The sequence below is a fragment of the Oncorhynchus tshawytscha genome, linkage group LG14 (genome assembly GCF_018296145.1).
Source record: "Oncorhynchus tshawytscha isolate Ot180627B linkage group LG14, Otsh_v2.0, whole genome shotgun sequence".
Lineage (NCBI taxonomy): Eukaryota > Metazoa > Chordata > Actinopteri > Salmoniformes > Salmonidae > Oncorhynchus > Oncorhynchus tshawytscha.
In genome coordinates this window covers 50776775-50800238 of record NC_056442.1, presented here as the reverse complement: position 1 = coordinate 50800238, position 23464 = coordinate 50776775, and the positions used below count along the sequence as shown (strand labels likewise).

General features: G+C 43.5%; 1 protein-coding gene across 2 annotated transcripts in view; it reads left to right on the top strand.

The window, feature by feature from the left end:
• The window catches only part of LOC112239242 (F-BAR and double SH3 domains protein 2-like), a 106177-nt gene that overhangs the window by 70779 nt on the left and 11934 nt on the right, over positions 1 to 23464 (top strand). Inside the window, exons 9-13 of one of the 2 annotated variants that reach the window (XM_042297647.1) lie at positions 12173 to 12295; positions 12439 to 12534; positions 14064 to 14138; positions 21047 to 21166; positions 21280 to 21384. In XM_042297647.1, coding sequence (XP_042153581.1) covers positions 12173 to 12295; positions 12439 to 12534; positions 14064 to 14138; positions 21047 to 21166; positions 21280 to 21384 — 519 coding nt within the window. The remainder of the gene's footprint in view (positions 1 to 12172; positions 12296 to 12438; positions 12535 to 14063; positions 14139 to 21046; positions 21167 to 21279; positions 21385 to 23464) is intronic. The other variant, XM_042297648.1, reaches the window with a different exon arrangement.

Below are 23464 nucleotides of genomic sequence, written 5' to 3'. Positions count from 1 at the left end.
CCACAGTAAAACTAATCGTATTGACATAACCTGAAAGGCCGCTCAGCAAAGAAGACGGCACTGCTCCAAAACCGCCATAATAAAGCCAGACTACGGTTTGCAACTGCACATGGGGACAAAGATCATACTTTTTGGAGAAATGTCCTCTGGTCTGATGAAACAAAAATAGAACTGTTTGGCCATAATGACAATCAATATTTTTGGAGGAAAAGGGGGAGGCTTGCAAGCCGAAGAACACCATCCCAACCGTGAAGCACGGGGGTGGCAGCATCATGTTGTGGGGATGCTTTGCTGCAGGAGGGACTGGTGCACTTCACAAAATAGATGGAATCATGAGGAGGGAAAATAATGTGGACATATTGAAGCAACATCTCAAGTCATCAGTCAGGAAGTTAAAGCTTGGTCTTAAATGGGACTTCCAAATGGAAGTGACCCCAAGTATATGACCCCAAGTATACTGACCCCAAGTATACTTCCAAAGTTGTGGCAAAATGGCTTAAGGACAACAAAGTCAAGGTATTAGAGTGGCAATCACAAAGCCCTGACCTCAATCCTACAGAAAATGTGTGGGCAGAACTGAAAAAGCGTGTGAGTGCAAGGAGGCCTACAAACCTGACTCAGTTACACCAGCTCTGTAAGGAGGAATTGGCCAAAATTCACCCATCTTAATGTGGGAAGCTTGTGGAAAGCTACCCGAAACGTTTGACCCAAGTTAAACAATTTAAAGGCAATGCTACCAATTACTAATTGAGTGTATGTAAACTTCTGACCCACTGGGAATGTGATGAAAGAAATAAAAGCTGAGATAAATCATTCTCTCTACTGTTATTCTGACATTTCACATTCTTAAAATAAAGTGGTGATCCTTTTTACTAGGGTTAAATGTTGGGAATTGTTAAAAACAGAGTTTAAATGTATTTGGCTAAGGTGTATGTAAACTTCCGACTTCAACTGTACATGCATACATACATACAAACATACATACATACATTAAAAATCCTACAATGTGATTTTCTGGATTTCTTTTCTCATTTTGTCTGTCATAGTTGAAGTGTACCTATGATGAAAATTACAGGCCTCTCTCATATTTTTAAGTGGGAGAACTTGCACAATTGGTGGCTGACTAAATACTTTTTTGCCCCACTGTACATACATACATACATACATACATATATACATACATACATACACACACACACACACGTACGCACGCACGTACGCACGCACGCACATACATACATACATACATACATACATACATACATACATACATACATACACACACATATATACATACATACATGCATACATACATACACACATATATATATATATATATAAATCAAATCAAATCAAATTTTATTTGTCACATACACATGGTTAGCAGATGTTAATGCGAGTGTAGCGAAATGCTTGTGCTTCTAGTTCCGACAATGCAGTAATAACGAACAAGTAATCTAACTAACAATTCCAAAACTACTACCTTATAGACACAAGTGTAAAGGGGATAAAGAATATGTACATAAGGATATATGAATGAGTGATGGTACAGAGCAGCGTAGGCAAGATACAGTAGATGATATCGAGTACAGTATATACATATGAGATAAGTATGTAAACCAAGTGGCATAGTTAAAGTGGCTAGTGATACATGTATTACATAAGGATGCAGTCGATGATATAGAGTACAGTATCAACGTATGCATATGAGATGAATAATGTAGGGTAAGTAACATTATATAAGGTAGCATTGTTTAAAGTGGCTAGTGATATATTTACATCATTTCCCATCAATTCCCATGATTAAAGTGGCTGGAGTAGAGTCAGTGTCATTGACAGTGTGTTGGCAGTAGCCACTCAATGTTAGTGGTGGCTGTTTAACAGTCTGATGGCCTTGAGATAGAAGCTGTTTTTCAGTCTCTCGGTCCCAGCTTTGGTCCCAGCTTGATGCACCTGTACTGACCTCGCCTTCTGGATGACAGCGGGGTGAACAGGCAGTGGCTCGGGTGGTTGATGTCCTTGATGATCTTAATGGCCTTCCTGTAGCATCGGGTGGTGCAGGTGTCCTGGAGGGCAGGTAGTTTGCCCCCGGTGATGCGTTGTGCAGACCTCACTACCCTCTGGAGAGCCTTACGGTTGAGGGCGGTGCAGTTGCGATACCAGGCGGTGATACAGCCCGCCAGGATGCTCTCGATTGTGCATCTGTAGAAGTTTGTGAGTGCTTTTGGTGACAAGCCGAATTTCTTCAGCCTCCTGAGGTTGAAGAGGCGCTGCTGCGCCTTCCTCACGATGCTGTCTGTGTGAGTGGACCAATTCAGTTTGTCTGTGATGTGTATGCCGAGGAACTTAAAACTTGCTACCCTCTCCACTACTGTTCCATCGATGTGGATGGGGGGTGTTCCCTCTGCTGTTTCCTGAAGTCCACAATCATCTCCTTAGTTTTGTTGACGTTGAGTGTGAGGTTATTTTCCTGACACCACACTCCGAGGGCCCTCACCTCCTCCCTGTAGGCCGTCTCGTCGTTGTTGGTAATCAAGCCTACCACTGTTGTGTCGTCCGCAAACTTGATGATTGAGTTGGAGGCGTGCATGGCCACGCAGTCGTGGGTGAACAGGGAGTACAGGAGAGGGCTCAGAACGCACCCTTGTGGGGCCCCAGTGTTGAGGATCAGCGGGGAGGAGATGTTGTTGCCTACCCTCACCACCTGGGGGCGGCCCGTCAGGAAGTCCAGTACCCAGTTGCACAGGGCGGGGTCGAGACCCAGGGTCTCGAGTTTGATGACGAGCTTGGAGGGTACTATGGTGTTGAATGCCGAGCTGTAGTCGATGAACAGCATTCTCACATAGGTATTCCTCTTGTCCAGATGGGTTAGGGCAGTGTGCAGTGTGGTTGAGATTGCATCGTCTGTGGACCTATTTGGGCGGTAAGCAAATTGGAGTGGGTCAAGGGTGTCAGGTAGGGTGGAGGTGATGTGGTCCTTGACTAGTCTCTCAAAGCACTTCATGATGACGGATGTGAGTGCTACGGGGCGGTAGTCGTTTAGCTCAGTTACCTTAGCTTTCTTGGGAACAGGAACAATGGTGGCCCTCTTGAAGCATGTGGGAACAGCAGACTGGTATAGGGATTGATTGAATATGTCCGTAAACACACCGGCCAGCTGGTCTGCGCATGCTCTGAGGGCGCGGCTGGGGATGCCGTCTGGGCCTGCAGCCTTGCGAGGGTTAACACGTTTAAATGTCTTACTCACTTCGGCTGCAGTGAAGGAGAGACCGCATGTTTCCGTTGCAGGCCGTGTCAGTGGCACTGTATTGTCCTCAAAGCGGGCAAAAAAGTTATTTAGTCTGCCTGGGAGCAAGACATCCTGGTCCGTGACTGGGCTGGGTTTCTTCCTGTAGTCTGTGATTGACTGTAGACCCTGCCACATGCCTCTTGTGTCTGAGCCGTTGAATTGAGATTCTACTTTGTCTCTGTACTGGCGCTTAGCTTGTTTGATAGCCTTGCGGAGGGAATAGCTGCACTGTTTGTATTCAGTCATGTTGCCAGACACCTTGCCCTGATTAAAAGCAGTGGTTCGTGCCTTCAGTTTCACACGAATGCTGCCATCAATCCACGGTTTCTGGTTAGGGAATGTTTTAATCGTTGCTATGGGAACGACATCTTCAACGCACGTTCTAATGAACTCGCACACCGTATCAGCGTATTCGTCAATGTTGTTGTCTGACGCAATACGAAACATCTCCCAGTCCACGTGATGGAAGCAGTCTTGGAGTGTGGAGTCAGCTTGGTCGGACCAGCGTTGGACAGACCTCAGCGTGGGAGCTTCTTGTTTTAGTTTCTGTCTGTAGGCAGGGATCAACAAAATGGAGTCGTGGTCAGCTTTTCCGAAAGGGGGCGGGGCAGGGCCTTATATGCGTCGCGGAAGTTAGAGTAACAATGATCCAAGGTCTTTCCACCCCTGGTTGCGCCATCGATATGCTGATAAAATTTAGGGAGTCTTGTTTTCAGATTAGCCTTGTTAAAATCCCCAGCTACAATGAATGCAGCCTCCGGATAAATCGTTTCCAGTTTGCAGAGAGTTAAATAAAGTTCGTTCAGAGCCATCGATGTGTCTGCTTGGGGGATATATACGGCTGTGATTATAATCGAAGAGAATTCTCTTGGTAGATAATGAGGTCTACATTTGATTGTGAGGAATTCTAAATCAGGTGAACAGAAGGATTTGAGTTCCTGTATGTTTCTTTCATCACACCATGTCACGTTGGCCATAAGGCATACGCCCCCGCCCCTCTTCTTACCAGAAAGATGTTTGTTTCTGTCGGCGCGATGCGTGGAGAAACCCGCTGGCTGCACCGCTTCGGATTGCGTCTCTCCAGTTAGCCATGTTTCCGTGAAGCAGAGAACGTTACAGTCTCTGATGTCCCTCTGGAATGCTACCCTTGCTCGGATTTCATCAACCTTGTTGTCCCTTGCTCGGATTTCATCAACCTTGTTGTCAAGAGACTGGACATTGGCAAGAAGAATGCTAGGGAGTGGTGCATGATGTGCCCGTCTCCGGAGTCTGACCAGAAGACCGCTTATACGTTTCCCTCTTTTTCTGAGTCGTTTTTTGGGTCGCTGCATGTGATCCACTCGGTTACACTGGTTGTAAGGCAGAACACAGGATCCGCATCGCGAAAAACATATTCTTGGTCGTACTGATGGTGAGTTGACGCTGATCTTATATTCAGTAGTTCTTCTCGGCTGTATGTAATGAAACCTAAGATGACCTGGGGTACTAGTGTAAGAAATAACACGTAAAAAAATATATATACAAAAAACTGCATAGTTTCCTAGGAACGCGATATACACATACATATATACGAGGCGGCCATCTCTGTCGGCGCCGGAAGTTATATATACATACATGCATACATACATACACACATATATATATATATACATACATACATACATACATACATACATACATGTACATATACACACATATATATACATATACATACATACATATATACATACATATATACATACATATACATACATACATGTACATATATACATACATACACGTACATATATACATATATACACATACATATATACACATACATATATACACATACATATATACACATACACATATACACATACATATATACACATACACATATACACATACATATATACACATACACATACATACATATATACACATACATATATACACATACATATATACACATACATATATACACATACATATATACACATACATATATATATACATACATACATATATACACATACATATATACACATACATACACATACATATATACACACATACATATATACACATACATATATATACACATACATATATATACACATACATATATATACACATACATATATACACATACATATATACACATACATATATACACATACATATATACACACATATATATATACACATACATACACACATACATATATACACATACATATATACACATACATATATACACATACATATATACACATACATATATACACATACATATATACACACATACATATATACACACATATATATACACATACATACATACATACACATACATATATACACATACATATATATACACATACATATATACACATACATATATACACATACATATATACACATACATATACATACACATACATATATACACATACATATATATACACATACATATATATACACATACATATATACACATACATATATACACATACATATATACACATACATATATACACACACAGAAAGAGCATAACTGTTCCTATGATATTATGGCTGTTTGCACTGAATGTTACGTGATGCAGTTGTGACACAGAGAGATGTGATGTTTGTCATTTTCTGGCCCTTGAATCATTCTGTTGTTCACACTACCCTACATGGATAGGTGGAGAGAGAGAGGGAGCGGAAGGGGGGATGAGTGGAGGGGTAGGGTGGGGGTAGTATTGGGACTAGCCTTGACCCTCAATGACGGAATTTCCCTAGATTTGTCATCATACCATTGTTTTAGCTGTGTGTGTGTGTATATGCGTGTGAGTGAGTGAGTGTGTGTTGGGACATTGAGTTGCCATTGTCATCATTGTACGATGGAATGTGTGATAGGCTGACATTTAAGGCAACGGGTTGGAGAGAGGAGGGTGTGTGTGTGCGTGTGCTCGTGCGCTTGTGTGTGTGTGTGTGTGTGTTTTGGATAGGGCTATAGTGCTGTCACAGCTGCTGCTGGGAAAGGTGAAGGGGGTTCAGATTCCTACACAACAAGAGAACACACAGACTCCAGTCACACACCATGACCCAAAGAACCTACAGTACCACACACGCACACATACATTTATACATACTCTGCACCGTCAAACCACAGTCTCCCCTGCTCTCCTTCCTTTCAAATACTACTTTTCCCCTTCGCTCCTCCTTCCTCCCTTTCCCTGCTCATACTACAGTTATTATCCAGTCTATTACCTCTTAATGATTCATTTGTGTCTTTTCTCTCTGATTCAATAATATTTCATTTGATTGAATTCAATGGGCTTTATTGGCATGGTAAACATATGTTAACATTGCCCAAGCAAATGAAATAGATAATAAACAAAAGTGAAATAAACAATTAAAAAAGAACAGTAAACATCACAAACAAAAGTAGAGATATTTGCTGAGCATATATAAATTGTCATTTTATGTCTTTATACAATGTTAATGATGTGCAAATAGTTAAAGTACAAAAGGGAAAATAAATAAATATAAATATGGGTTGTATTTATAATGGTGATTGTTCTTCACAGGTTGCTCGTTTCTTTTGGCAACAGGTCACAAATCTTGCTGATGTGGTATTTCACCTAATAGATATGGGATTTGTTTTCAAATTCTTTGTGGGTCTGTGTATTCTGAGGGAAATATGTGTCTCTAATATGGTCATACGTTTGGCAGGAGGTTAGGAAGTGCAGCTCAGTTTCCACCTCATTTTGTGGGCAGTGAGCACATAGCCTGTCTTCTCTTGAGAGCCAGGTCTGCCTACGGCGGCCTCTCAATGGCAAGGCTAGGCTCACTGAGTCTGTACATAGTCAAAGCTTTCCTTAAGTTTGGGTCAGTCATAGTGTTCAGGTATTCTGCCACTATGTACTCTCTGTTTAGGGCCAAATAGCATTCTAGTTTGCTCTGTTTTTTTGTTAATTCTTTCCAATGTGTCAAGTAATTATCTTTTTGTTTTCTCATGATTTGGGTCTAATTGTGTTGCTGTCCTGGGGCTCTGTGGGGTGTGTTTGTGAACAGAGCCCCAGGACCAGCTTTTTATTTTTTATTTATTTTACCTTTATTTAACCAGGCAAGTCAGTTAAGAACAAATTCTTATTTTCAATGACTGCCTAGGAACAGTGGGTTAACTGCCTGTTCAGGGGCAGAATGACAGATTTGTACCTTGTCAGCTCGGGGGTTTGAACTTGCAACCTTGCGGTTACTAGTCCAACGCTCTAACCAGGGACTCTTCTCCAGGTTCATCTGTCTGTAGGTGATGGCTTTGTTATGGAAGGTTTGTGAATTGCTTCCTTTTAGGTGGTGACAATGGGTTCTTTCACTGATTCATTTATTTTTAGCCAGACCCTGATTGGTATGTCGAATGTTAAGTGCCTTTTGATGGCATAGAAGGCCCTTCTTGCCTTGTCTCTCAGATCGTTCACAGCTTTGTGGAAGTTACCTGTGGCGCTGATGTTTAGGCCGAGGTATGTATAGTTTTTGTGTGTGTTCTAGGGCAACGGTGTCTAGATGGAATTTGTATTTGTGGTCCTGGTGACTGGACCTTTTTTGTAACACCATTATTTTGGTCTTACTGAGATTTACTGTCAGGCCCCAGGTCTGACAGAATCTGCAGAATATCTAGGTGCTGCTCTAGGCCCTCCTTGGTTGGGGACAGAAGCACCAGATCATCAGCACAGTAGACATTTGACTTCAGATTCTAGCAGGGTGAGGCCTGGTGCTGCAGACTGTTCTAGTGCCTCGCCAATTAGTTCATTTTTATACCGTCTTGGCCAAAGGTTTTGAACAAATATTAATTTCCACAAAGTTTGCTGCTTCAGTGTCTTTAGATATTTTTGTCAGATGTTACTATGGAATACTGAAGTATAATTACAAGCATTTCATAAGTGCCAAAGGATTTTATTGACAATTAAATGAAGTTGATGCAAAGAGTCAATATTTGCAGTGTTGACCTTTTTTTTCCAAGATCTCTACAATCCGCCTGATGGCAGCCCATTCTTGCATAATCAATGCTTGGACTTTGTCAGAATTTGTTGGTTTTTGTTTGTCCACCCACCTCTTGAGGATTGACCACAAGTTCTCAATGGGATTAAGGTCTGGGGAGTTTCCTGGCCAAGGACCCAAAATATCTATGTTTTGTTCCTCGAGCCACTTAGTTATCACTTTTGCCTTATGGCAAGGTACTCCACCATGCTGGAAAAGGCATTGTTCATCACCAAACTGTTCCTGGATGGCTGGGGGAAGTTGCTCTCGGAGGATGTGGTGGTACCATTCTTTATTCATGGCTGTGTTCTTAGGCAAAATTGTGATTGAGCCCACTCCCTTAGCTGAGAAGCAACCCAACACATGAATGGTCTCAGGATGCTTTACTGTTGGCATGACACAGGACTGATGGTAGTGCCTCCAGAAGTCACATAATTAGTTAGATTGCACACAGGTGTACTTTATTTAAGTGTCACATGATCTCAATATATCTACACCTGTTCTGAAAGGCCCCAAAGTCTGCAACACCAGTAAGCAAGGGGCACCAACAAGCAAGCGGCACCATGAAGACCAAGGAGCTCTCCAAACAGGTCAGGTACAAAGTTGTGGAGAAGTACAGATCAGGTTTGGGTAAAACAAATATCAGAACCTTGTCGTCAACACTCACACCTGTGTTAATGAGAGAATCACTGACATGATGTCAGCTGGTCCTTTTGTGGTGGGGCTGAAATGCAGTGGAAATGTTTTTTGGGGGATTCAGTTCATTTGCATGGCAAAGAGGGACTTTAATTAATTGCAATTCATCTGATCTCTCTTCATAACATTCTGCAGTATATGCAAATTGCCATCATACAAACTGAGACAGCAGACTCTGTGAAAAGTTATTTGTGTCATTCTCAAAAGTTTTGGACACGACTGTACAGTACCAATCAAAAGTTTGGACAAGGAGAGTGAAGGAGTGCTGCATCAGATGACTTAGCCTCCACAATCACCCAACCTCAACTCAATTGAGATGAGTTGGAACACAGAGTGAAGGAAAAGCAACCAATATGTGCTCAGCATATGTAGGAACTCCTTCAACACTTTTGGACAAGCATTCCAAGAGTGTGAAAATCTTTCATCAAGGCAAATGGCTATTTTGAATAATCTCATATAAAATACTTGTTGATATGTTTAACACTTTTTGGTTACTGCATGTTTCCATTTGTGTTATTTCAGAGTTTTGATGTCTTCACTATTTTTATACAATGTAGAAAATAGTTTTAAAAAAATGGAATAAGTAGGTGTGTCCAAACTTTTGACTGGAACGGTATGTTGAAGAGGGTGGGGCTCAAGCTGCATCCCTGTCTCACCCCATGGCCCTGTGGAAATAAATGTGTTTGTTTTTTGCCAATTTTAACCGCACACTCAATGTTTGTTTGTATAACAGAACCTCATGCCAGATTGAGTCAAAAGCTTTTTTGAAATCAACAAAGCATGAGAAGACTTTGCCTTTGTTTTTTGTTTGTTTGTCAATTAGGGTCAATAATTTGAATGTAATTTATTAAAAAAGCCAATTTGACATTTGCCCAGTACAAGTCTGCTGTTAATGATAATGCAGAGGATTTCCCCAAGGTTGTGGATTGGGGTGATCAGTTCTTGGTTCCAAATATTGTGGAAGATGCCAAAGCTGAGGATGATGTTAGAGTTTAAGTATAGCCAATTGTAATTTGTGGTCTGTATATTTTATCATTTCATTGAGGATACAATCAACACCACAGGCCTTTTTGGGTTGGAAGGTTTGTATTTTGTCCTGTAGTTCATTCAATGTAATTGGAGAATCTAGTGGGTTCTGGTCTTTAATAGTTGTTTCTAAGATTTGTATTTTCTTTTAGTAGTTGATTCGTATTTGATCATGTACAGTGCCTTGCAAAAGTATTCATCCCCCTTGGCATTTTTCCTATTTTGTTGCGTTACAACCTGTAATTGAAATGGAATTTTATTTGGATTTCATGTAATGGACATACACAAAATAGTCCAAATTAGTGAAGTTAAATAAAAAACTTGTTTAAAGAAATGTAAAAAAAAAAAAAAAAACTGAAAAGTTGTCGTGCATATGTATTCACCCCTTTTGCTACGAAGCCCATAAATAAGATCCGGTGCCTCCAGAAGTCACATAATTAGTTAGATTGCACACAGGTGTACTTTATTTAAGTGTCACATGATCTCAATATATCTACACCTGTTCTGAAAGGCCCCAAAGTCTGCAACACCACTAAGCAAGGGGCACCAACAAGCAAGCGGCACCATGAAGACCAAGGAGCTCTCCAAACAGGTCAGGTACAAAGTTGTGGAGACGTACAGATCAGGTTTGGGTAAAACAAATATCAGAAACTTTGAACATCCCACGGAGCACCATTAAATCCCTTATTAAAAAATGAAAAGAATATGGGACCCCAACAAACCAGCCAAGAGAGGGCCTCCCACCACCCACGGACCAGGCAAGGAGGGCAATATTCAGAGAGGCAACAAAGAGACCAAAGATAACCCTGAAGGAGCTGCAAAGCTCCACATTGGAGTATCTGTCCATAGGACCATTTTAAGCTGTACACTCCACAGAGCTGAGAGCCATTGCTTAAAGAAAAAAACAAGCAAACACATTTGATGTTCGCCAAAAGGCATGTGGGAAACTCCCCAAACATATGGGAGAAGGTACTCTGGTCATATGAGACTAAAATTGAGCTTTTTGACCATCAAGGAAAACGCTATGTCTGACGCAAACCCAACATCTCTCATCACCCTGAGAATAACATCCCCACAGTAAAGTATGGTGGTGGCAGCAGCATCATGCTGTGGGGATGTTTTTCATTGGCAGGGACAGGGAAACTGGTCAGCATTGAAGGGATGATGGATTGAGCGAAATGAGGGGAAACCTGTTTCAGTCTTCCAGAGATTTGAAACTGGGACGAAGGTTCACCTTCCAGCAGGACAATGACCCTAGGCATACTGCTAAAGCAACACTCGAGTGGTGAATAGTTATGCACGCTCAAGTTTTCTGTTTTTTTTGTCTTATTTCTTGTTTCACAATAAAACATGTTTTGCATCTTCAAAGTGGTAGGCATGTTGTGTAAATCAAATTATACAAACCCCCCAGAAATCAATTTTAATCCCAGGTTGTAAGGCAACAAAATAGGAAAAATGCCAAGGGGGGGTGATTACTTTTGCCAGCAACTGTATATGTTTTTGCTGTTTGTTCTTTGTTATAGAGCCAAAAAGATTGGAGAAAGGTTTACCCATACATCTCCATTTTGGATAGATAACTTTTCGTGCTGTTATTTGTTTAGAGTTTTCCAGTTTTCCCAGAAGTGGTTAGATTCTATGGATTCTTCAATTACATTGAGCTGATTTCTGACGTGCTGTTCCTTCTATTTCCGTAGTGTATTTCCGTATTGTTTTAGTGATTCACCATAGTGATGGCGTAGGCTCAGGTTTTCTAAGTCTCTATGTTTTAGGTTTGATAGGTTTCTCAATTTCTTTCTTGGCTTGATGAAGAATGCAAAAACCAATTTGTCATTCCCCTCTCTCTCTCTCTCTCTCTCTCTCTGCCTCTCTGCCTCTCTGCCTCTATCTCTCTCTCCCTCTCTCTCTCTCTCTCATATCTACTCTGTTGGCAGGCGCGCCCAGAGCATATTTAGCCAAATCACTTACTAGATAGACTCTTCATTTAGATTCACTGTTAATTAATGCTTCATCCAGTCTATCAAAAGACTAAAGATAACCATCAAATTAACGTTCTCTGTCTGTCTCTCTCTCTGTCTCTCTCTCTCTCTCTCTCTGTCTCTCTCTGTGTCTCTCTCTCTGTCTCTCTCTCTGTCGCTCTGTCTCTGTCCCCCTCAGGAGTTGGATGGAGGGATATATAACCATGTGAAGGACTATCTGATCTCTATCTGTCAGACAGAGCTGGAGGCCTTTCAGGCCATACACAACACCTTCCAGTTCCTACTGGACAAATCCAACAGGGTGTGTATGTGGTGTGTGGGTGCGTGTGTGCATGCATGCGTGTGTGCATATGTGTGCATATGTGTGTGTATGTGCGTGCGTGCGTTGGTGTGTGGTGTGCGTGTGTGTGTATGCTTAATCCTGTATATCTCTGTCTCTCTCAGGTGGTGCAGGAGTTTAACCAGCAGCTTTTCATGCAGGAGAACCCTGTGTTTCATAAAGCACAAGACTTCCAGTTCCAACCCAGTGACTGTGACACGGTGAGACTCACACACACGTCTTGTGTCCCCCCGTACACAGTCGGGCAGACACACACACACACTCACTCACTCACTCACTCACAGACTCACACACACGTCTTGTGTCCCCCCGTACACAGTCGGGCAGACACACACACACACACACTAGCAGGCCTCCTGTATCTGAGATGTCCTTACTCAACCCTCTCCAACCCTGTTCTCTGTTCATATGCTGTGTTCATGCGCTCGCCTCTCGGAAACATTCAAAATGCAGAACGACTTTCCGAATATATAAAAACAAGTTCTTCTTCCTATGGTGACTTTTCTGAGGAGCAACTGAACACATCACTTCTCTTCTCTGTAGTCTCTGTGTGACTGTCTCTGTGTAACTGTGTAACTGTCTCTGTGTGACTGTCTCTGTGTCTCTGTGTAACTGTCTCTGTGTCTCTGTGTAACTGTCTCTGTGTCTCTGTGTAACTGTCTCTGTGTCTCTATGTAACTGTCTCTGTGTGACTGTCTCTGTGTAACTGTCTCTGTGTAACTGTCTCTGTGTAACTGTTACTGTCTCTGTGTCTCTGTGTAACTGTCTCTGTGTAACTGTGTAACTGTCTCTGTGTGACTGTCTCTGTGTGTCTGTCTCTGTGTAACTGTCTCTGTGTAACTGTGTAACTGTCTCTGTGTGACTGTCTCTGTGTCTCTGTGTAACTGTCTCTGTGTCTCTGTGTAACTGTCTCTGTGTCTCTGTGTAACTGTCTCTGTGTCTCTGTGTGACTGTCTCTGTGTGACTGTCTCTGTGTAACTGTCTCTGTGTAACTGTCTCTATGTAACTGTTACTGTCTCTGTGTCTCTGTGTAACTGTCTCTGTGTGACTGTCTCTGTGTAACTGTCTCTGTGTAACTGTCTCTGTGTAACTGTCTCTATGTAACTGTTACTGTCTCTGTGTAACTGTCTCTGTTCCTGTCTCTGTGTTACTGTCTCTGTGTTACTGTGTAACTGTCCCTATGTAACTGTCTCTATGTAACTGTTACTGTCTCTGTGTAACTGTCTCTATGTAACTGTGTAACTGTTACTGTCTCTGTAACTGTCTCTGCGTAACTGTCTCTGTGTCTGTGTAACTGTCTCTATGTAACTGTTACTGTCTCTGTGTAACCGTCTCTGTGTAACTGTCTCTGTGTCTCTATGTAACTGTTACTGTCTCTGTGTAACTGTCTCTGTGTAACTGTCTCTGTGTCTCTATATAACTCTTACTGTCTCTGTGTAACTGTCTCTATGGAACTGTTACTGTCTCTGTGTAACGGTCTCTGTGTAACTGTCTCTGTCTCTATGTAACTGTCTCTGTGTCTCTATGTAACTGTCTCTGTGTCTCTATGTAACTTCATTCTCCACTGATCTACAACACATATAGTATGTGTCTCTCTATTTTTCTGTTCTGTCACTACTAACTATTTTCCCTTCAGTGTTTTTCTCCTTCAAAACTTTTCAACCTTTGCTAACTCTTTCTCCCCTAACGCCTATCTGTGTGTGTGTACGCGCGCGTGTGTGTATGTCAGACTCTGAGCTCGGTGCAGAAGTTGGTGGACATTGAGCCTTCGCCCGTCAGTGCCATGAGGATGACGCTGGCACAGGTAGACCTAACCACTAGTCTCTACCCGCCAAGCCACCACCAACCATCTAGAGCCATAACATGACCCTGGCTGCTGCATGCTATCCACCCATTGTAATGACACATTATATCCATAACAAGCACACGGATTAGCCTCAACCATAACCATGGTTGCTAAATTACTTTATACACGCTGAACGACCACAAGGTAGTAGTTGTGACCATGACCTCTGATGGTTGAGCTGTTACCATGGCTGTTCCACTACAACCATTAACCATGGCTGTTCCACTACAACCATTAACCATGGCTGTTCCACTACAACCATTAACCATGGCTGTTCCACTACAACCATTACCACAACTATGGCTGTTCCACTACAACCATTAACCATGGCTGTTCCACTACAACCATTACCATGGCTGTTCCATTACCACAACTATGGCTGTTCCACTACAACTATAACCACAACCATGGCTGTTCCATTACCACAACCATGGCTGTTCCACTACATCCATTACCACAGCTATGGCTGTTCCATAACCACAACCATGGCTGTTCCACTACAACTATAACCACAACCATGGCTGTTCCACTACCACCATTACCACAACCATGGCTGTTCCATTATAACCATTACCACAACCATGGCTGTTCCACTATAACCACTATCACAACTCTGGCTGTTCCACTACAACCATTACCATATGGCTGTTCCACTACAACTATAACCACAACCATGGCTGTTCCATTACCACAGCTATGGCTGTTCCACTACAACTATAACCACAACTATGGCTGTTCCACTACAACCATTACCACAACCATGGCTGTTCCACTACAACCATTACCACAGCTATGGCTGTGCCATAACCACAACCATGGCTGTTCCACTACAACTATAACCACAACCATGGCTGTTCCACACCACAACCATGGGGGCTCCACTACAACTATAACCACAACTATGGCTGTTCCACTACAACTATTACCACAACCATGGCTGTTCCACTACAACCATTACCACAACTATGGCTGTTCCACTACAACCATTACCATGCTGTTCCACTACAACCATTACCATGCTGTTCCACTACAACCATTACCACAACTATGGCTGTTCCACTACAACCATTACCATGGCTGTTCCACTACAACCATTACCACAACTATGGCTGTTCCACTACCACCATTACCACAGCTATGGCTGTTCCACTACAACCATTACCATGGCTGTTCCACTACAACCATTACCATGCTGTTCCACTACAACCATTACCACAACTATGGCTGTTCCACTACAACCATTACCATGGCTGTTCCACTACAACCATTACCACAACTATGGCTGTTCCACTACCACCATTACCACAGCTATGGCTGTTCCACTACAACCATTACTATGGCTGTTCCACTTCAACCATTACCACAACCATGGCTGTTCCATTACAACCATTAACCACAACTCTGGCTGTTCCACTACAACCATTAACCACAACTCTGGCTGTTCCATTACCACAACTATGGCTGTATCATTACCACAACTCTGGCTGTTCCATTACCACAACTCTGGCTGTTCCATTACCACAACTCTGGCTGTTCCATTACCACAACTCTGGCTGTACCATTACCACAACTCTGGCTGTTCCATTACCACAACTCTGGCTGTTCCATTACCACAACTCTGGCTGTTCCATTACCACAACTATGGCTGTTCCATTACCACAACTCTGACTGTTCCACTACAACCATTACCACAACCATGGTTGTTCCATTACCACAACTCTGGCTGTTCCATTACAACCATTACCACAACCATGGCTGTACCATTACCACAACTCTGGCATGTTACATTACCACAACTCTGGCTGTTCCACTACCACAACTCTGGCTGTTCCATTACCACAACTCTGGCATGTTACATTACCACAACTATGGCTGTTCCATTACCACAACTCTGGCTGTTCTACCACAACCATGGCTGTACCATTACCACAACTCTGGCTGTTCCATTACCACAACTCTGGCTGTTCCATTACCACAACTCTGGCTGTTCCATTACCACAACTATGGCTGTTCCATTACCACAACTCTGGCTGTTCCACTACAACCATTACCACAACTCTGGCTGTTCCATTACCACAACCATGGCTGTTCCATTACCACAACTATGGCTGTTCCATTACCACAACTCTGGCTGTTCCACTACAACCATTACCACAACCATGGCTGTTCCATTACCACAACTCTGGCTGTTCCATTACCACAACTATGGCTGTTCCATTACCACAACTCTGGCTGTTCCACTACAACCATTACCACAACTCTGGCTGTTCCATTACCACAACCATGGCTGTTCCATTACCACAACTCTGGCTGTTCCACTACAACCATTACCACAACTCTGGCTGTTCCATTACCACAACCATGGCTGTTCCATTACCACAACTCTGGCTGTTCCACTACAACCATTACCACAACTCTGGCTGTTCCATTACCACAACTCTGGCTGTTCCATTACCACAACTCTGGCTGTTCCACTACAACCATTACCACAACTCTGGCTGTTCCATTACCACAACTCTGGCTGTTCCACTACAACCATTACCACAACTCTGGCTGTTCCATTACCACAACTCTGGCTGTTCCATTACCACAACTCTGGCTGTTCCACTACAACCATTACCACAACTCTGGCTGTTCCATTACCACAACTCTGGCTGTTCCATTACCACAACTCTGGCTGTCCCATTACCACAACTCTGGCTGTTCTACAGTGACCATAAACGTGGCCATGTCCGGAAGCATGACTGCTGCTGTCTTGACCGTTGCATTCTACCCATACACATGCTGCCATGACCCGGTGGCTGTTGAACCATGATGGTTCGTTAATCATTATGACCGTTTAACAATTAGCTTGCCGTTTATGATCTGTTACCACCAAGACCAAGGATTTTGTTCCATGACCACTAATGGTTGTACGTTCAGAAAGCTTGGTGTGTAACCTTCTGCTAGAACATATATAATCTTAGTTATGGTACTGTCATTAGCCCATTCCTCCAGGTCACCTACAGTAGGTATATTAACTGAGCCTAACTCTGCTGCTCTATAATAAGTCCCATTCACACATTAAGCTGCTACTGTTCAACACATTATAGCTGATTTGAATTGTACAGATAGTTAAAATGACACACACGATAGCACACTACCCTACTTATCCAATTATGTTTCCTCTGTTCCCTAAATAGACCATTGTGTGGTTGAGGTGACTGTTAGGGGGGGTTGAGGTGACTGTTAGGGGGGTTGAGGTGACTGTTAGGGGGAGGTTGAGGTGACTGTTAGGGGGTTGAGGTGACTGTTAGGGGGTTGAGGTGACTGTTAGGGGGAGGTTGAGGTGACTGTTAGGGGGAGGTTGAGGTGACTGTTAGGGGGTTGAGGTGACTGTTAGGGGGTTGAGGTGACTGTTAGGGGGAGGTTGAGGTGACTGTTAGGGGGAGGTTGAGGTGACTGTTAGGGGGAGGTTGAGGTGACTGTTAGGGGGAGGTTGAGGTGACTGTTAGGGGGAGGTTGAGGTGACGGTTAGGGGGGTTGAGGTGACTGTTAGGGGGTTGAGGTGACTGTTAGGGGGTTGAGTTGACCGTTAGGGGGTTGAGGTGACCGTTAGGGGGGTTGAGGTGACCGTTAGGGGGGTTGAGGTGACCGTTAGGGGGGTTGAGGTGACCGTTGGGGGGGGTTGAGATGACCGTTAGGGGGGTTGAGATGACCGTTAGGGGGGGGGTTGAGTTGACCGTTAGGGGGTTGAGGTGACCGTTAGGGGGTTGAGGTGACCGTTAGGGGGTTGAGTTGACCGTTAGGGGGGTTGAGTTGACCGTTAGGGGGTTGAGTTGACCGTTAAGGGGGTTGAGGTGACCGTTAGGGGGTTGAGGGGTCTGGCGTTGATTCTGACTGGTTGTTGTGTGTTAATGCAGTGTAGAGAGGGGGAGTGGATATGTATTACTGGGCTAGGAAGTTAAGGGATGGGCTCCATTTGGAAGACACACAGACACACACACAGATTGTGTTAGAACTGCACGGCTCACAACACACACACATTTTCTCTATTATCTCAAGGCAAGCAATAGAAGACTTGTTGTTCTCTTTCTCAATTAAATTAAATTCACATGGCTATCTTGGCATGTTAAACATATGGTTACATTGCCGAAGCGAGTGAAATGGATCATCAACAAAAGTCAAATAAACACTCACAAAAGTTTCAGAGGAATAGAGACATTTCAAATGTCATATTATGGCTATATAGTGATGTAATGAATGATAAGGCAAATGGTTAAATTACAAAAGGGAAAATAAATAAACATAAATCTCTCTCCTCTCCCTCTGTTTCAAAAATGTCTCCTCTCTCCTCCTCCCTCTGTTTCAAATCAGCCTCTTTCTCCTCCTCCCTCCCTCTGTTTCAAATCAGCCTCTTTCTATCTCCCTCTGTTTCAAATCAGCCTCTTTCTCTCCTGTCCTCCCTCTGTTTCAAATCAGCCTCTTTCTCCTCCTCCCTCCCTCTGTTTCAAATCAGCCTCTTTCTCTCCTGTCCTCCCTCTGTTTCAAATCAGCCTCTTTCTCTCCTCTCCCTCCCTCTGTTTCAAATCAGCCTCTTTCTATCTCCCTCTGTTTCAAATCAGCCTCTTTCTCTCCTGTCCTCCCTCTGTTTCAAATCAGCCTCTTTCTCTCCTGTCCTCCCTCTGTTTCAAATCAGCCTCTTTCTCTCTCTCCTCCCTCTGTTTCAAATCAGCCTCTTTCTCTCCTCTGTTTCAAATCAGCTCCTCTCTGTCCTCCCTCTGTTTCAAATCAGCCTCTTTCTCTCGTCTCCTCTTCCTCTGTTTCAAATCAGCCTCTTTCTCTCCTCTCCTCTCCCTCTGTTTCAAATCAGCCTCTTTCTCTCCTCTCCCTCTGTTTCAAATCAGCCTCTTTCTCTCCTCTCCCTCTGTTTCAAATCAGCCTCTTTCTCTCCTGTCCTCCCTCTGTTTCAAATCAGCCTCTTTCTCTCCTGTCCTCCCTCTGTTTCAAATCAGCCTCTTTCTCTCCTGTCCTCCCTCTGTTTCAAATCAGCCTCTTTCTCTCCTGTCCTCCCTCTGTTTCAAATCAGCCTCTTTCTCTCCTGTCCTCCCTCTGTTTCAAATCAGCCTCTTTCTCTCCTCTCCCTCTGTTTCAAATCAGCCTCTTTCTCTCCTCTCCCTCTGTTTCAAATCAGCCTCTTTCTCTCCTCTCCCTCTGTTTCAAATCAGCCTCTTTCTCTCCTGTCCTCCCTCTGTTTCAAATCAGCCTCTTTCTCTCCTGTCCTCCCTCTGTTTCAAATCAGCCTCTTTCTCTCCTCTCCCTCTGTTTCAAATCAGCCTCTTTCTCTCCTCTCCCTCTGTTTCAAATCAGCCTATTTTCCAAGAAGATGTTATTAGCAGCAGCTGTCACTCACACCTAGTTGTTGCATCTAATTCTCTGCTGTATGTATGTGAGAGGGAGCTTCTTCTAAAGTGGGACTGTACTGGGTGTGGTTGTTAGCTGTATCCACTGAGACTGTACTAGGTGTGGTTGTTAGCTGTATCCACTGAGACTGTACTAGGTGTGGTCGTTAGCTGTATCCACTGAGACTGTACTAGGTGTGGTTGTTAGCTGTATCCACTGAGACTGTACTAGGTGTGGTTGTTAGCTGTATCCACTGAGACTGTACTAGGTGTGGTTGTTAGCTGTATCCACTGAGACTGTACTGGGTGTGGTTGTTAGCTGTATCCACTGAGACTGTACTAGGTGTGGTTGTTAGCTGTATCCACTGAGACTGTACTGGGTGTGGTTGTTAGCTGTATCCACTGAGACTGTACTAGGTGTGGTTGTTAGCTGTATCCACTGAGACTGTACTAGGTGTGGTTGTTAGCTGTATCCACTGAGACTGTACTAGGTGTGGTTGTTAGCTGTATCCACTGAGACTGTACTAGGTGTGGTTGTTAGCTGTATCCACTGAGACTGTACTAGGTGTGGTTGTTAGCTGTATCCACTGAGACTGTACTAGGTGTGGTTGTTAGCTGTATCCACTGAGACTGTACTAGGTGTGGTTGTTAGCTGTATCCACTGAGACTGTACTAGGTGTGGTTGTTAGCTGTATCCACTGAGACTGTACTAGGTGTGGTTGTTAGCTGTATCCACTGAGACTGTACTAGGTGTGGTTGTTAGCTGTATCCACTGAGACTGTACTAGGTGTGGTTGTTAGCTGTATCCACTGAGACTGTACTAGGTGTGGTTGTTAGCTGTATCCACTGAGACTGTACTAGGTGTGGTTGTTTGCTGTATCCACTGAGACTGTACTAGGTGTGGTTGTTAGCTGTATCCACTGAGACTGTACTAGGTGTGGTTGTTAGCTGTATCCACTGAGACTGTACTAGGTGTGGTTGTTAGCTGTATCCACAGAGACTGTACTAGGTGTGGTTGTTAGCTGTATCCACTGAGACTGTACTAGGTGTGGTTGTTAGCTGTATCCACTGAGACTGTACTAGGTGTGGTTGTTAGCTTTATCCACTGAGACTGTACTAGGTGTGGTTGACAGATAGCTGTATCCACTGAGACTGTACTAGGTGTGGTTGTTAGCTGTATCCACTGAGACTGTACTAGGTGTGGTTGTTAGCTGTATCCACTGAGACTGTACTAGGTGTGGTTGTTAGCTGTATCCACTGAGACTGTACTAGGTGTGGTTGACAGATAGCTGTATCCACTGAGACTGTACTAGGTGTGGTTGTGTGGGGTAATGATGACTCTACTGTAGTTTTACAGGGAGACTTCATTTAATTTAGGATAGGAGAATTACATTCCATAATTTTCATGGTAACCGCTTAGGAAAAAGGTGTTGTGTTCCTCCTTTCTCCATGGTAACTGTGTGTGTGTGTGTGTGTGTGTTGTAGAGTCGTAAGTTGGAGACAGACACGGGGAGCCAGACAGAGGAGCACAGTCTGAACAAGGAGGCCAGGAAATGGGCCACCAGAATGGCCCGAGAACACAAGAACATCGTCCACTACAAGAGAGTGAGTCTACACACAACCACACACACTAGTTGTTCATGTTGGCCCAGACCATCTTTAAAAACAAGATGTGATTTTAGTCTGTGATTTAGAAGTGTGTGTGTGTGTGCCGTTAGAGCCTGGAGGAGTGTGAGACACTGGGAGTCCCTCAAACGGAGCAGGGCCGACTTGATCTGGAGCTGAAGATAGAGGATACCAAAGAGAGCATCCGCAAGGCTGAGGTTTGTGTTTGTTAGAAGAAAGGTAGACCTACAGGCTGCAGTATACCCTCTTTCCCCCAGCTCTCTAAGTACAGTTGTCTCTCCATGGATTCTCTCAGAGACAGCCTGTCAGACTGTGAATCAGATCAATGCATCTCCTCTCCTTCCTTTGATGTCCAGGCTGTATCACATCCGGCCGTGATTGGTCCCATAGGGCGGTGCACAATTGGCCCATCGTCTTCCTGGTTTAGCCGGGCTAGGCTGTCGTTATAAATAAGAATTTGTTCTTAACTGACTTGCCTAATTAAATAAAGGTCTAATAAAAATAATATCTGTCCTCTTGGTCTCTGTGATTTCCCTCTCTCTGGCACCCCCTGCTGGCTGATGTAGTCATAGCGCCCACAGACAGAGATGAGAAATTCACACGGATATGAACCACTCTCCACATCGCCCCTCCCTCCAACTCTCTCCACCTCCCTTTCTGTCCACCACCCTCCCATCTGTCTACCTCCCCTCCCTCCCCTTCTCTCTCTCCCAGCCCCCATTATCTCCTGCTGTCTGTTGAATGTCTGAGTCCATTTGGATCTAATGGGTCCTGAGGGGAGGAGCAGAGCCAGGACAACCAATAGTCTATGGTGGGTGGGATCAGAGGAGGAAGCATTAGTGATGAAAGTGTACTCAATTATTAACAACATTCCACTTCCTGATACTGATCAGACATTAAAGAGCTTTTATCTCCATGAAAATGTACTGTAATGAGTTTATCTCCCTGTACTTCCTATGTACATACAGTACATGTGAAAAGTTTGGACACCTACTCATTCAAGGGTTTTTATTTGTTTTTACTATTTTCTACATTGTAAAATAACAGTCAAGACATCAACACTATGAAATAACACATATGGAATCATGTAGTAACCAAAAAAGTGTTAAACAAATCTAAATATATTTTAGATTTTAGATTCTTCAAAGTAGCCACCCTTTGCTTTGATAACAGCTTTGCACACTCTTGGCATTCTCTCAACCAGCTTCACCTGGAATGCTTTTCCAACAGTCTTGAAGGGGTTCCAAGATATGCTGAGCACTTGTTGGCTGCTTTTCCTTCACTCTGCGCTCCAACTCATCCCAAACCATCTGAATTGGTTTGAGGTCGGGCCAGGTCATCTGATGCAGCACTACATCACTCTCCTTCTTGGTCAAATAGCCCTTACACAGCCTGGAGGTGTGTTGGGTCATTGTCCTGTTGAAAAACAAATGATAGTCCCACTAGTCTCAAACCAGATGGGATGGCGTATTGCTGCAGAATTCTGTGGTAACCATGCTGGTTAAATGTGCCTTGATTTCTAAATAAATCACTGACAGTGTCACCAGCAAAGCACCCCCACACCATCAAACCTCCTCCTCCATGCTTCACGGTGGGAACCACACAAGCGGAGACCATCCGTTCGCCTACTCTGTCTCTCACAAAGACACGGCGGTTGGAACCAAAAATCTCAAATTTGAACTCATGAGACCAAAGGACAGATTTCCACTGGTCTAATGTCCATTGCTCGTGTTTCTTTGCCCAAGCAAGTCTCTTCTTATTATTGGTGTCCTTTAATATTGGTTTCGTTCAGCAATTCAACCATAAAGGCCTGATTCACACAGTCTCCTTTGAACAGTTGATGTTGAGATCTGTCTGTTGCTTGAACTCTGTGAAACATTTATTTGGGCTGCAACTTCTGAGGCTGGTAACTCTAATGAACTTATCCTCTGCAGCAGAAGTAACTCTGGGTCTTCCTTTCCTGTAGCGGTCCTCATGAGAGCCAGTTTCATCATAGCACTTGATGGTTTTTGTGACTGCACTTGAAGATTGACTGACGTTCATGTCATAAAGTAATGATAGACTGTTGTTTCTCTTTGCTTATTTGAGCTGTTCTTGCCATAATATGGACTTGGTCTTTTACCAAATAGGGCTGTCTTCTGTATACTACCCCTACCTTGTCACAACACAACTGATTGGCTCAAACGCATTATGAAGGAAAGAAATTCCACAAATTAACTTTTAACAATGCACACCTGTTAATTTAAATGCATTCCAGGTGACTACATCAGCTGGTTG